Source organism: Fusarium redolens (assembly GCF_020744475.1).
Source record: "Fusarium redolens strain MPI-CAGE-AT-0023 chromosome Unknown BKA55scaffold_28, whole genome shotgun sequence".
NCBI classification, from domain to species: domain Eukaryota; kingdom Fungi; phylum Ascomycota; class Sordariomycetes; order Hypocreales; family Nectriaceae; genus Fusarium; species Fusarium redolens.
In genome coordinates this window covers 402,804-417,105 of record NW_025763691.1, presented here as the reverse complement: position 1 = coordinate 417,105, position 14,302 = coordinate 402,804, and the positions used below count along the sequence as shown (strand labels likewise).

Sequence of the window (14,302 nt, the reverse complement as noted above, 5' to 3'; positions counted from 1 at the left end):
TGCATGCCTTGAACTTTGGGGTAATCGCGATGGGGGCTGAAGGAAGAATGGCACGCCTCTCAGGCGACATGAGATCTAGAAGCACATGTCCGCAAGGATGAGGACAAGGATCGGTAGTCAGGATTGATGTCTGGGGACGACGAAGTACAACGAGGAGCTTAGATACCTCAATCAACGTACATGAGAGCTCAATGTGGACTGTCTATGAAATTCAAGTGTTCAAGATATATATGTCTGACGTTGCTTTGAGACCAGCAACGTTAAGACGCTAGTAGCTGCTTTTCGTATTGCTATCAGATATGTCATAAACTTTGCGTCAGAATCCGCAATTCAACTCACATTTTCTGCTCATTAACGCGATATTACGTCTTATAGTGGTGCTCTTCATGTGAGTATCTGTTGCTTGAACGTAGTGGAGTCCATTCGCTGGAGATCCAAAATGAGGTCGTGAACAATTGCCACGTGACGAGATCTGATTTAGGTGTAATTCAACAAAGGAGCGTTTTTGAGGACTGAGCGTTTCCCTTTGGAGAAGACAAGTGAAGCGAGCGCACGATACGTTAGTTGAATCCATCTGAGGACGAAGCTGCATCTCTTGAGTATTGTTCCTGGGTCAGAGCAATAAGCTACATCAGAGATACTTTCTTATCCACACTATCGCAGCGGAAAAGCAAGTACCGCTGAGAATGCAGCTACCTAGCAGGCTGTAACTTTGGCTCTTTGAGGCTTGGTTAGCAGCCACACAATTCTGGAGTAAGCGCCAGCGGCTTTGCTGGGAAGGCTTTGAATGGCCTTGAGGACATTTCGCCTGTTTAAAAGGCATCTAACTAATCAGGCAGAGATCAACTTGCAGAGAATCACCAAAGCCAAGATTCGCGCTGATCAGAAACAAGTGGAGTCGGGTGAAATGGCTTTACTGTTATATACAAGGGGAGGCAAGCAAGACTGCTGTTTGCAGGAATACAGGGGCATCCCTTTCAACAGCAGTATTTCATCAACTTGACAGTAGAGAATAAATACCTACTTCTGACAGGAATACAAGCCAACAGCATCTTACATTTCACAATCTGCATCTCCGCCTGAGGGTATTTGCTCCGTAGGCATGTACTGCCTGACCGCTAGAGCGGGTGTCTGCTTGTCGACACGTCGTTTGATGGCGTTACCTAGTACTTCCACTATCAATGCAACTACCCAACCGATGTGGATCAGGCAAACAGGCCAAGAATAGGAGCTTGTTTCTTCAGAGTTTTCTTGCCATGTTTCTTTCTCCCTCCTTCATCATCGCGTTGCTTGTTATCTCTCTTTCGCCCTTCTCCGTCATCAATCCACATCGCTTTCCCAACAAGAACCTCGCAATGGCTCGTCTAAATGACACCAGCAACAACGGCAATGCCGATAACGGTGAGTTTCCCTTGTCTTCCCATGTCTCGTCATGACTGACACCCAAAGGAGTCTCCAACGATGCCCCTCGTTTTGAGGAGAGTATCGCAGGAGAGAGCGGAGAGGCATTGAACGCAGGCGGATTAAGTAAGAATACCTTTAGATAATCTGAACGCATTTCTGATACTTAAAGCTGCACCTGTTACCACGACGGCAACCGAGACCTCAAGCCCCGAACCTCGCTGGGAAGTTGACAGGATCGTCGACCACGTCGTTGACCGCGACAATTACAAAGTATTTTTCATCATCCTGTGGGCGAGCGGAGAAGCGACTGCCGAGCCGGAGGAGCAAATGCAACTCGACATTCCAGATCTAGTATATGCGTACTGGACATCGCGACGTGGACGAAACTTATCCACGGGACTCGCTGAATACCTCGTATTCGATATTCTCGGACACGAATATATCTTGGGTCAGCTCTACTACAAAGTGCAGTGGGTTGGCTTCGATGCGAACGACACGAGTTTGGAGAGAGAGCCAAAGGTCAGGGAGCATGCGCCGCGAACCATGGAGGCTTATAACCGCCGCGTTTTCCAGCAGGGGTGAGTGCGCTCGCCGATATTGGTACCATGAGCAAGGACTGTTGCGATTGGACATGAGCCATCTTGGATACTATTCCTTATTGCGACTTGCAGGCTGAATGGGCTGGAGCTGCTTTGGATAGGTGAATGAAGCGATGATCTAGGTAGTAATGGATGTTGATAATAGATGGCTTCCTTTCACCTCCTCTCTGATGCAACGCTACCTCGCTTAGACAATCCATAACCATGATACATGATATGTCTATGTCTGGATACAAGCGAATATTCATCTGCAGCCATAGTCTTGATACAATGATCTCCAGATCGTCCGCATAGTACTCGGCACCTCAAAGGGCTCAGATATACCTTCACACCCTGGATCATCTGGTCGTATCGGGCTGCATTCTCAACGAGATTCGGCGAATGACTATGCACTCTCTTTATAATTCTGGAAGTCCCGACAACCTCATGACACAGAAAGCTCAACTTGCGCTTACAGTACAATATCATTGCGCCTTCAGTGCTGCCCATACAGCTCAAAGATCCACATTGCCCTCAAAGTGTGAGCCTTCATGAGGATCATGAGAAAGGGAACCACGCAGAACTAGGCCGTTGTCATCGCGCTGCAATTGAGCCGACGGGAGAAGGCTACAGACTTCACGAATAACAGCAACAAGGAAAGCGCTGAGATCTTGAGAAAGAGTCCGAGTCTCATGTTTTGGACTTCAGGTTCTTTCAACGATAGAAGCCCTCCTGGAGTTGAAGTTTCCATTCACTTCCTACAACAGCCCAGCTCGGTTCCCATCCTGCGGCCTGCATTTAGACCAGTGTTGCTGACGTTGGTCAGGACCGAGTCAGTTCCTTGAGTCGTCCACCATGTTGAAGCAGTGCCCAATCGTTGAACTGCCCTTGCGACGAGCGCAAGCCACGTTTCTAGAAAAGCCAAAGAATCATGGTCATGAACCCTTTGCGGACCGGGTCTTCGGAAATGGCGGTTTGACTCCCCAACTCCAAGACTCTTCGCAATTCTCAGTCATGACATACCAACCCTCTGATCAATTGATTTATTGGTTTGATTTATAAGGAACGCTGGCTGACGTTTCAATAATACTTTTGTGGAATTTATCCGCCATGGAACGATCTTTGTTGCCCTTTGGGGTAACACAGTTGTGAGACATTCCTCAACCGATTCAGCTGGAAACCCTTGCCCATTCTGGCCCCCCAAACTCTTGGGACTTGTCATTGTTTGAGACACATAAACCTCCACTCTTTAGGCTGCCTAATTTTGGGCTCCTCTATCTTTAGAATGATAGACCTTTACCCTCCTGGGTTACCCATTTCTGGGTTTTATGCCACGAGGCTTCATCCTCCGCCCTCAGGGTGACAGTCTCCATTCATTGAGCTCACCATTCTTGCGGTCCTCAATCTTGAGGCTTTTACTTCATCGTGGCTCTTAGTAGCTTAAGTTACGGGATCTCTATTCTTATGACCCTCGTATTGCATGGATTTAAGAATAGCGTCTTGCTGAGGACCAGCAGACCGCGCGGCTGGTGCTGTTGTATACACCGTTATCTCATACATGTTTTGCTCTAGAACCCCGCAGGAATTAATAACTCTTGACCGCAAATTTGCGTCTGTATAAAGCGACAAGTCAATTACAGCCTGCACCCAACAACCAGGTGTTCCACTGTGACCATCAAGTGAACTATTTAGATCCTAGAGCACGGACTCTCCGGCTGCTGGGCTGTATGTGAACACAAAGCCTTGTGGGTATGTGGCTGCAGTAGAAGCATCCCGGATCAGCTACTACACTGGGGTTCTGCCACTGCTAGCTGCATGTACATGATCTACCGTAATGCGAACTGGACTCTCAGTTTCAGCTTTTTTCTTCAACATCAGGAGAACTTGCTCAAAGAAGGAATCGTTGTCGGATGGGTTACAGAAAAATGCAAGCAGCAGTTGAGCTGTTATGTTCCAGCCTGATCAGATGTTCGAAAATAACGCTCTGCTCTGAAGGAGTCTCTACGTGGTGGAACCACGACTGGGGGTCTTACCCCCTTGTTTGCCGTTAATCAGGTGCGCATTCTAGAAACATGTTGGAGAAATGCGACCGGCCAATGGCAAGCAACGTTGCAGCTCAGCAACGAGACTAATGGTTCAGGGACTATATCGCTTCTTTGTATCAGACATCACTCCTCCATGGCCCTACTTCGTGGCGGCATTCGGACACTCCGATCTTCCCTGCAATAGTGGGGAATTGAGGGAAACATGAAGACGGCAAGCGTTGCAGTTGAGTCTTGAGGCTGATTCCTTTGTCTTTCCTTTATTTTTATTTGGCACCAGTGCAGGATGATGAGGAATCTTCAGGGATTACAGCAAACCCTTTTTGAATATCCTTATTTATCCTTGTTCTACCCTTGTATCATCCAGAATATCGTAATATGGAGGAAAGTACAGAGATAGCATGGAGAATGATAGAAGATTCTCTTCCTTATATAGCCTTGACGTTTCGCCTGATACAGAACTTCTGATTCTGCCATCAATTACTCCCAATTCACCTCCTTTCGCCCGACCCTAAATCTTCTGAATTGTTCCTCTATTTCAAATCCTACCACTCCCACACAGCATCATGTGTTACCACAAGCCCAAAACTCTTTGCGGATATGATCGCAACTTCTACTACGACCCGAAGAATCAACACCGGCCTTTTCACCTCTGCGACCAGACAAAGCAAGATATTCTCAAGCTTGCAAAGAAGAACCCGTTGATGAAAAAGGAAGACATGGCCAAAGCATGCGGCTACAATTTCAATGACCACTTCTTGACTGACAAATTCGATAAGGCGCAGAAAAAGTTCCTCAACGACCATTCCGCTTAGGACTGAAAATACCACACCAGTATGTTTTTCCAGTATAACAAACGTTTCAGTTCATATAATACTAACAAGTCTGAGAGAAGCAGAGCAACATTGGTACATCTGTGATGAGGATAACTCTGCTTAGAGTTGATACGAGACCCAGCAACAAGATCGAATTAGATCGGGATTTTCCTTCGTTAATAGATGGAACTCAGAAGTGGGCTGGAGTCTTTTTTATGTACCGAAAACCGAGATCGACATCAAGTTTCTTTGCGTATTAGATGGTTGGAGTTTTTGAGTTTAATAATACTGGCCAGTATTGACAACACCTTGCTTCTGCCTCATTCCACTCAAGTGCATCACACGCTCTACGACATGCTTTGCCCCCATCCCTTCAAGTACATCTCTCGGAACTATCCTGCGCATTCCATGTCTCAACCAACCGACTGGTGCACCTTCTTCATCAACCACTGTAAAGCATTGATGAAGACGGAGCATTATTGCTTTGCAAATACGAGCCACCGTCGCCCATTATTAGGACAGCGGCCTGAAGACCCGTGAATGCTTCAACGGAGTACGAAAGACACATAAAAGAGGCTTTCTTAGCGTATTTGTCGAGAACCCTCTTACGAGACTTTGAGAGTCCACCGACTGCAGCACTCGGTAGCCCATATCGAGCCCCTTGGCTTCCAAATGCCTCATGATCAAAGCGAAATGAAGTGAGAAAACTCCAGCATTCACGCGCTTGACTTGATGGGGAAACCATCGGTTGAGAGTTTTGACTATAATCCTCTCTATCATTCGCTGGGGCGATAACGCCGATGTTGGTTGTGTTTCTGGGAAACTGCTCTGAGCATGTGCTGCGTTTGTCTATAGGCACAGAGGTACAATTGAAGACGGAGTTGAAAGGGAACGTTCTGTATGGATGGTAGATGCCCGCGTTGGAGAAGGCCTAGATTTTGCGCGCCTTGATGTCGAGTTTGTGTTGCACGTATCTCAACGACTATGGACGCCTTTCTTATCCTTCTGGTCACCTTTAACATTCTACATCACATTAGAATTCACAATATCTGACAATTAAACCTCAGTTCAGGCCATCATCACAGCGTGAAGATCCATGGCACTATGAAATCTACCAGGAACAATATGTCTCTGGTGGAAATTGTCTAACCCAAATCTCGTAAGCTGGCTGCAGTTGCGAGCTCTAGCGTGCCTGAAACCTCCCTTGACCTTCGTGGTCCTTGCGGAGAGCATCAGTAAACTTTCTCACAGCCAAAGGGGCATTCTTGTAAATCTTCTCCCTCGGTTCCCACGTAGCGTCATTCTCGCGATGCCCAACCCATTGGGTAAGAAAGAAGACCTTGGCGCCCGGCCTCTGCTGAGAGCGAAGAATCTTGAAGATGTAGTGCTGCTTGAATCCGGTGGCTTTGTCGCGACCGCCTTCTTGAGCGTCCCAATAGTCATAGAGAAGATCAGGACAGTCCTGCTGAAGGCGCAACTCTGGCTCCTCGGTGGTTGCGCCGCCCTCCCACTCGACGATAAGCCCGACGGTCTGATCCTCGCGATACAGCTTGTGCGTATGATCCGGTTGATCTCGTAGAATGGCTCGGGTTGGCTTGAGGCGGTGGGCTGCGAGGCTGCCGGCTGTGCGACGGCTATTGCATGTCGGTCAGTCAGTCTCTGCCAGTTGAGGGGGTGGATGTGCTCACTGCTCGCTCGAGATGAGGAAGCTCCTCCTGCAGCAGGAGCAGAAGCGCTGGGGGCCTCTACTCGGATAATGTCAGGATAGATGACGGCAAAGGTGATATCGGACCTACCGTTCTGCTTGGGTACGTTCATATCGGAAAGCTTTGCCATAGTGACTGGTGAACGAAACTGAGACTTGAGAGATGGAGAGATTGAAAGGTAGAAAGGGAATGTTGAGGGGAAAGGTTGAGAGGGAGAGAGGAGCTGGGTTTAAGTAGTCGTGGGTGGGACAAACGATGAGCTCCTGACTGAGATCTATAAGATTTATCGCAAACGCATTCACGGCGCGCAAACAGAGAGATATCAACAGCGGGTTTGGTGTTTAGCCGCCTAATTGCGTTTGTGTTGTCTATTGTTTCGAATATGTCGCCAAATGGAACATGTTTACGGCCGCTGTTGCGAAATCATCGAAATTTGTTACGGTCGGCGTCGGTGAGACCGTGCATCGTGGTTTAGACTCAAGTGAGCTGTTATGTCAGGTACTGCAAGTCGCATTACCAAATAGGCAAGATTCCAATCTTGAACAAAGATGCCTGCCCCAGAGCCAAACCCGCTAGACAAGCAACATACTGATGTAATGATTCAGGGAAGTTATCGATGGAAAGCATTGAACTTACAGGGCTTTTAGTGGGAGCGTGCACCACGATGTTCGCCGCGAGAACATGTTGTTTTCCAAGGAGGCTGGAGGCGTTATGGTTATTGACTTTGAGAGAGCCGAGTTGAATGAGATGCCGACGGTCAGTCTGAAGCAAGACAAAGAGAGAAAACGGAGCGGAAGAGACGACATGGATTCCAGGATGATATTACCGATGTGCGAATGGCCTTTTGGGAGGTCTGTTAATCTGCTCAGTGTTTGGAAATTCAAGTCGATGGTTATACACTACAGTGAGCCCTGTCGTCTCGGATCTTTAACCACACTTTTCTGTACTGTATCCATCGTATACATCCATACAATGCGCAAGAAGATGGCCGATAAATGACATTGCATTCTTTCGAGGCCGCTCCTGGGAAGTAAGTTACTTTCAAGCAACTGGAAGATCAACCTACAGGAAGACTATTGTCCAAACAAGCCTGGAGTCTAGCTGCATTAGTGGTCTTATGATGCTGATGAGCACCAACCACCAAAGATCCCCTTGTGTTCATCAACACCGTCGATGTCGTCATGGCTGCTGTTGTTCATGTCGTTCATCACTATCCCCTTTGTCATTCAAGAAGGCCCCCGAAAGCTGGTCCAACAACAGCGTTTTTCAGGATTCGGTCTAGGACGAAGCTGTGCCTGGTAAATCTGTGCTGCTTGGTGATGCTGCCCTCATGCGTCCACAACGGCCTTGGACAGGGCGGCAAAGCTGATCTCGATGGGAAAGTTGGCGGATTTCTCGGGCAATGCGAAATCTCGGAGGTTAAGCACAGCGACTGGTCGGCATTGCTCCATGGGGAACCGTGTTGAATACCTACCATGCACCAGTCAGCACCAATACCACGCTGTTTTGTCTGATCAAGATACTTACTATGGGGTCGATGATGTGGTGAACTTGTGGGTTAGATCTGTTCGATTTCACGTCTGAGCCCTCTTAAACTCTTTGGCGAGCTTGCAGTGCTCGGAGGATTCCATCTTGATGGCGATGATACCCCGAACTGGGTCGTAGTCGAAACGTCAGAAAAGCTGCTGCAACAGAGAGCGATTCTTGTCAAAAGCATTAGGAGCAAGACGAAACTTGACGAACTCGGGGATGTTTTCGCCCGCCGGCCAGCGCTGGTGATAGCGGAGGATCCGTCGAGGAATCTTTTCGTTTGGGAGAGATTGCGAGGTTGAAGTTGTCGTATGCTCGGCGGCTGGAGCACCAACAGTGCCTGGAGAACGGTTCTCTTCCTTGTCGGCCATTGTTGTCGTGGTGTGCAACTGATGGCAACTATTACCGAGAGGAACAGGCCTGGTCTTTCGGTTCACGGTTGAATCGACTTTTCTCTGTGGGTAGGAGATGCAAGGTCTGCGTGCTGATGAGAACGTTGGTCGTAGACGCGTGTGCTTGAGAGGGAGTGTTACTGAAGGAGAAGAAAAGTGGAACACACCACTGCAAAAGAAAACGGCTGAACGAGTGAAAAGCTGTTGGAGATTGTTTATAATTCACTGAGGCGTTGGCGCAACCCTGGGAGATTTCTTAGGGTAGTCCACCACCATGGATGAACATGCCTCTCGCTCTCTCGGGCTTTTGGATATGTCTCGATGTTGTGCAAGGTTGTATGCGGAGTTGGATGTAACTCAACGTTGAAGAAGTCATGAAGGGTCTTCGAGTCCTCGTCCTCCGGCTCGATCTCGTACTGCTTCATGTACGAGAGATCGGTTTCATGGTACCCTTCATCATTATACTGGTAGGCCACGGAAGGAAGGGTGTCGGGAACAGGAACACCCTCTTCGAGAAGTTAGTCCAAATGTGTATAGCAGGTGTGGGAAAGCTTGACTTACAGAGATGGGGAACTTGGTAAAGAATTCTTCATTGGTACGCTTTAAGCGCGCGGGGTAATTCTGTCGCCAGAGCTCTTGGGGATCTTCCTCCTCCTTGGCGGCTTTGTCGTCCTTCTTCTCGTCGACGAGCTTCTTTTCGGTGGCGCACTTGGCTTCGTCAACGCGCTGCGACGAACCCTTGGTGGGAGAGCGGTTAGCTTCCTGGGCCTTTGGCTTGTTCTCGGCGACTCGGGACGTAGTCTTCTCGGTGGGAACAGGATGTTCTTTCGGCGTGTTGGGTCTCTTGGCAGAGTCGGTAGTCATGTTGTTCATTCCTGCAGGCTCGAGTGATGTTAGTATCCTGCGGGTTGGATGAAATCATGGCCAAGGCTGGTTATGCCTGACGCCGCTTATTCTTCTGATGAGAGAGGTTTGCGGACATTTATGTCACAACATACCAGCGTACGGGATGAATGGAGTCTTGTGTCAGGTAAGGGAAATCGGGGTGATGGAGGTTGATGAAAAGGAAAGGAAGATGGGTTTTGTGGGGAGGAGAAAGACAGGAGAGGAGAAACAGTCAATACCAAGCTGCCACTATGGATTGGTGGGGGCAGCAGCACCAGTGATGCAGGGGTAGAAGAGTCACAGTAACGAGACGGAACAGCAGTGGGCGTGAGGATTAATTAATGCCCTGTTCGTGGCGGAGAGACTTGATCGAATTCTTTGTTCTTTCACCACTGGCGCTTAACCATGAATATCTGACTTGTACAGGGCGTCGAAGCTTTTAATACTGATCCTGTTCCGATACAGATGCTCCCACTGCATCTTTGTTCTAGCTTGCTGCACAAGTCGACTGGATCTAGCCGTGATGGAAATGGCGCCCGGTTGTTCACAATGAGTTACAAGTTGGAGATAAATACATAAATGGTACGGGTAGTTGACCCTTGATTGCTGTCCCATGAGTTAACAATTCACTGTTTCAAAGTTCACTTAATAGCGTGCCATTGGCGGTTGACCATTTATAATAATGAATGTATGTTCATGTTCTTCATTTTGCCTGCGCCAGGTGTGCAATACTCATTGCACCAGAAACCAGCCAGTGGCTCTTAATAGTGCTGAGTGAATGTCCCATTTGTTGTGCTGCTGAGCAGTGCTGGTCACCTGGTGCGGTTTCAGAGCCCCTTCTTCTCCCACCTCGCCCTCCACTTTGACCTTCTTCCATCACTGCAGCTCTCTCGCCACACCCTTCTTTTCTTCCTTCTGCACCAGAGCAGAGAGAAAACAGAACCCCGTCCATGTCGCTTCTTTCATCTTCACGTACTGCTCGTTCATGTCTTTCTGGTAGATAAAGATGTCTTCATCCCCGGATTGAAACGTACACTGCACTGCGCTCTCTGCCTCCCCGCGGACAAGACAGTCCCGTGAGCTTATCTACGCAGTTATCTGGAAGCAAAGTGAGACGTGTAGTGCGGTAGCAGGCCAGCTATCCTTTTTCCGCCCCGGCGTCAAACAACTTGTACTAACGACAATACTAAGATCGCAAGGCAAACGACTGTTTCTACCCACGCCACCCATTCAAACACCGTCACCACCAAAACCATCATCGCAACAATGGCCGACAAACGCGGTAGCTCTGCTGCGCCTGAGATGAACGGCAGCCCCCATGCTTCCGCCTTGATCCCTTGCATCCCTGACAACATTCTCGAGTGCCATCAGCGATTGGAATCTGGTATCGCAGGCCCCTATTTTGTGTCGCTCCCACTGGAACCGCATCTTTTGGAGAGTATCTGCCCACAGCTCGATCAACTCTTCCGCCGCTATGATTACGACGCTGATGCCGGCGTCATGACCATCAGAATGCCATCCAAGTTTCACGACGACTTTGCTACCGAGTTTGGACTCGTGGTTCAACAACTGATCGATGGCATCCTGCTCACGGTACCCAATGCGCCCAGAATCACGAACCGCCAAAGCCGACTAGTGAAGCTCTGGGAGCACAACAAGGGCAAGCAAGGTCGAAGGTGTTTCCCTGATGGACAGTTCAAAGACGATCGTGCCGGCAAACCGGGTCTTATTTTCGAAGTCGGCTATTCTCAAACCGGAGATAGCGTTGAGAAGGTTGCTAAAGATTACATCGTCGGGACGAAGGGTGCTGTCACTACTGTAGTCTGCTTCGACCTCAAGTACAACCAGGGTCATTCATTTGTGTCCATCTGGCGAGCGAGATAGGATCTCGCATTGGAGACGGTTGAAGCAGTTTGTGACCTGGAACCCACGGCAGGTCTCCCCTCACATTGCAGGTCAAAAGCTAACTCACTTTTGACAGATGTTTCAAGATTCGAACGATCGAATGGTCAACGGCGACAAACTTCTCAAACTCCGACTCACCGACATGGCCAAGAAGAAATATTCGGATGATTACCCGCTCGCGCCAATTCACATTCCATTCAGCCAACTCAGCCGAATTCTCGATTTCGCAAAGCTCCAGTCCGAAAAAAGCTCCCCATAGACATTTCTACTACAACAGAACCTGAAGAGCATTTACAGTTCACGTCCTGCGGGGTAGATCGGATTGGGGTGTCAAGAAAGGAGAATGGAGTGGAGAGAGCATGGAAGAACAGAAAGGCATCTTGTTCAATCGCTGTTTTGGCCATCGGAATACGGTTAAGAAAGATTCTATGAAACGAAGTCACGCCTCTAGATGTTGGACTTGTTGACGAGACCTGTGAGCCAGGACTGACTAAATCAACTGAGAAAAGTCCCCCCTCACGCTTGGGTATTTTTCTTGCTGTTCCTGCCGTGACGACCATTAAGCTCTGAACGAGCAATCAAGTAATGCTGTTGCCAAGTCCATTGACAAGTTCAGTAATGGCCGCCACTGGCTGCCTTCCTGGCCCAAGCCAAGCAGTGATGAGCCCGAATTCTACCATCGACCCATTGCCGAAAAACCAGATGTGAGACAACTCTTTAGGACAGGGCACACATATCGCAGGCCACTGATTGTGTCTTTACTGATTACTTCTGATCATAGCCAACACGGCTCAAAGTCTTGGTACCTCGGTACCTTGGGTCTTGGGCCATTGGCCTTGGACTCAACGATGCTCTTAAGCACAATACGTCAGACTCGGACAGCATTTCTACACCAGAGGCTGAGGGCGCCATATTGGCTATAAAGATGACCCTGACGGCTGAATACTCCCTGTCGCCAACGCCGTCCTGAACCCTGTCATCAACGCAGTCGCCGAATTCAGATGCTATCATGCGCGCTTCCCGCATGGACTTACTACAATTTCTGCTCATGTCAGCCCCCACATGCAGCCAGGATATTTGGGCATTACCACCAAGTTCAAAGAAAAGCTTTGCCACCTTTCGGCTTTCCTGTGCTCCCAGAGGTGAAGAAGCAAGTCGCAATACCATCACGGCGAGATGGCGCCAGAGGACCCGGCTGCTGTTACTGAGCAATCTACTCAAAGGCATCAATACAGGCAATAGAGGGGTTGAACTTGCGCAACATCTGAGGCCCAAGGTTTGTGAAGTACACCTTGGGCCAGATCTGAAGGAAGATGGCGTCGGTCCTCGAAGCGGAACTCTTCCGACTGTCTATCTTGCCGTTCGCAAGGCGGCTGGTGCTTTTGCTCCCTTGAATCCTGGCCTTATCCAAGCATCAGATTTCCTCTGTTCTGGCGACGCTCCTTCCGAGCATTGTTATCTCATCCCCCCCGAACGTCAACTAGTTTTTCGGACTGGCAGAACACGTGCTCAATGTCTCTAACATTATCAAAAAGCGTGCTACTCATTGAGGGTCCTACAGTTCCGCGTGAGTACTTCAATGACCCCATCCGCAGTAATAAGCCTTCCTAGACGAAGCCCCCTCTTGCTGGTGGATGCCGTCGCTTCATCGTGTATACCGCACCGGTGACCTCCAGCTTCTTGACCTCCAACAGATCTCGGGTATCATAACCAGACTTCAACAGAAGCTTGCCCAGCAAGTTACCAGCTATATGGTATCTCGGATGTGGCTGCCAGTTGTAGCTCTACCTTCAACAACATCCTGCAAGACTGACCGACGCCGGGTTTCGAGGTGGGTTGACCAGTTCAGCTCAGCGACCTTGGAAAACATCCCCAACCTCTCAACCACTCATTCTGCCCTCCTTCTACAGACGGAGGCCCAATGCATATGATCAGACGCTCGGTGTTACTGTCGATAATGTTCCAGATGATCGGTCTTTCCTTAGTTTGGGTGGCGACTCGATCATTGCTATGCTGGCCGTGAACCTGTGCCGTGCCAAAGGCATTGAGTTCTCCATCAGTGGAATTCTCCCGGTTGCACCATCAACGAGATGGCCAACAGCATATCATCTCAGATGCGCATTCCAATTCCACCTTACTGGTCCACCTCAGTCTTGCCCAGAGCCTTGCCCTTGGGACGGACTAAAAGCTGCAATCCTGCCTACCTGGCCAATCTCGTACTGCTCATCTGCAACTAACCAGTTCTATCGACTAACAAGCCATCGAAGATACTGTCAGGAATTTGGTTCACCTTCACTCGACCCTTCGGACTACATGCGTCAATGAGGAGAATATATGGTTCCAACACGTGAGTGCCGTCTAGGCAGTGATTCAGGGATCCTCAGTTCCCCTCACAACGTATGGCAAGATCGACCACTGTCAGATGACAACGTGGCTGGAGCAAGCTGATGAGTATCTGGTGAAGGAGATTCTGGCTCTTGGTCAAGAGGAACCCGTCTCGGATAATTGCCTGACTCCAACACAGATCGCTATTCGATCCGCCTAGGCCCTGATTCTTAACCTCAAACCCCGGAAGATCAACCGGGAGCATCTGTTCTTTAGGCTTGGCGGTGACTTGATTATCGCCGTGTAAGTCGTATCTCATTGCCGAAGTTAGGACATTAAGCTAACCCCGAAGGATATCTTTCAACACCAGATAATCGCAGCCCTTTCGGTATCTGTCGACTATGCTGCAGCAGGAGCCGTCTCTCCAAGCTCCATAAACAATAGGTCGGACCTTTCGGAGCAGGTTCTATCCCTAATGCAGAAGATGTACTTTGACCTGTATCCTGATGGGGCCAATCACTTCAACCAGAGTTTCTTGGTACAGACCCCATCCACGAAAAGGGTCGCTTTGCCTACCCTATACGCTGCAGTTTAGTAGCTTGCCAGTCGTCAGTCAATGCTGCGGGCTAGGTACACCAATTCTCAAGGTGGTTGGATCAAGCGCGCACGTATGATGTGGCTGGATCTCTGGACTCCCGTGAGCACACAAACGTTGCCGAC

At 49.1% G+C, this 14,302-nt stretch overlaps 4 protein-coding genes across 4 annotated transcripts; 3 read left to right on the top strand and 1 right to left on the bottom strand.

Moving 5' to 3' along the window:
• Positions 1-1,355: 1,355 nt before the first annotated feature.
• BKA55DRAFT_697556 (uncharacterized protein) lies at positions 1,356-1,986 on the top strand (the record flags this gene model as incomplete). The annotated part of the gene is made up of 3 exons (XM_046200396.1): positions 1,356-1,401; positions 1,450-1,527; positions 1,574-1,986. 3 exons carry the CDS (start codon positions 1,356-1,358, stop codon positions 1,984-1,986), a joined length of 537 nt encoding a protein of 178 aa, XP_046042106.1.
• Positions 1,987-8,682: 6,696 nt separating this feature from the next.
• On the bottom strand, positions 8,683-9,331 carry BKA55DRAFT_697553 (uncharacterized protein; the record flags this gene model as incomplete). The annotated part of the gene is made up of 2 exons (XM_046200395.1): positions 8,683-8,973; positions 9,029-9,331. The coding sequence occupies 2 exons, from the start codon at positions 9,329-9,331 to the stop codon at positions 8,683-8,685; spliced, it is 594 nt and encodes a 197-aa protein (XP_046042105.1).
• Positions 9,332-10,618: 1,287 nt separating this feature from the next.
• On the top strand, positions 10,619-11,236 carry BKA55DRAFT_546280 (uncharacterized protein; the record flags this gene model as incomplete). Its single annotated transcript, XM_046190899.1, has 1 exon — positions 10,619-11,236. The coding sequence occupies one exon, from the start codon at positions 10,619-10,621 to the stop codon at positions 11,234-11,236; it is 618 nt and encodes a 205-aa protein (XP_046042104.1).
• Positions 11,237-12,266: 1,030 nt separating this feature from the next.
• Positions 12,267-13,582, top strand: BKA55DRAFT_546279 (uncharacterized protein; the record flags this gene model as incomplete). Its single annotated transcript, XM_046190898.1, has 3 exons — positions 12,267-12,533; positions 12,952-13,088; positions 13,168-13,582. 3 exons carry the CDS (start codon positions 12,267-12,269, stop codon positions 13,580-13,582), a joined length of 819 nt encoding a protein of 272 aa, XP_046042103.1.
• Positions 13,583-14,302: the final 720 nt, after the last annotated feature.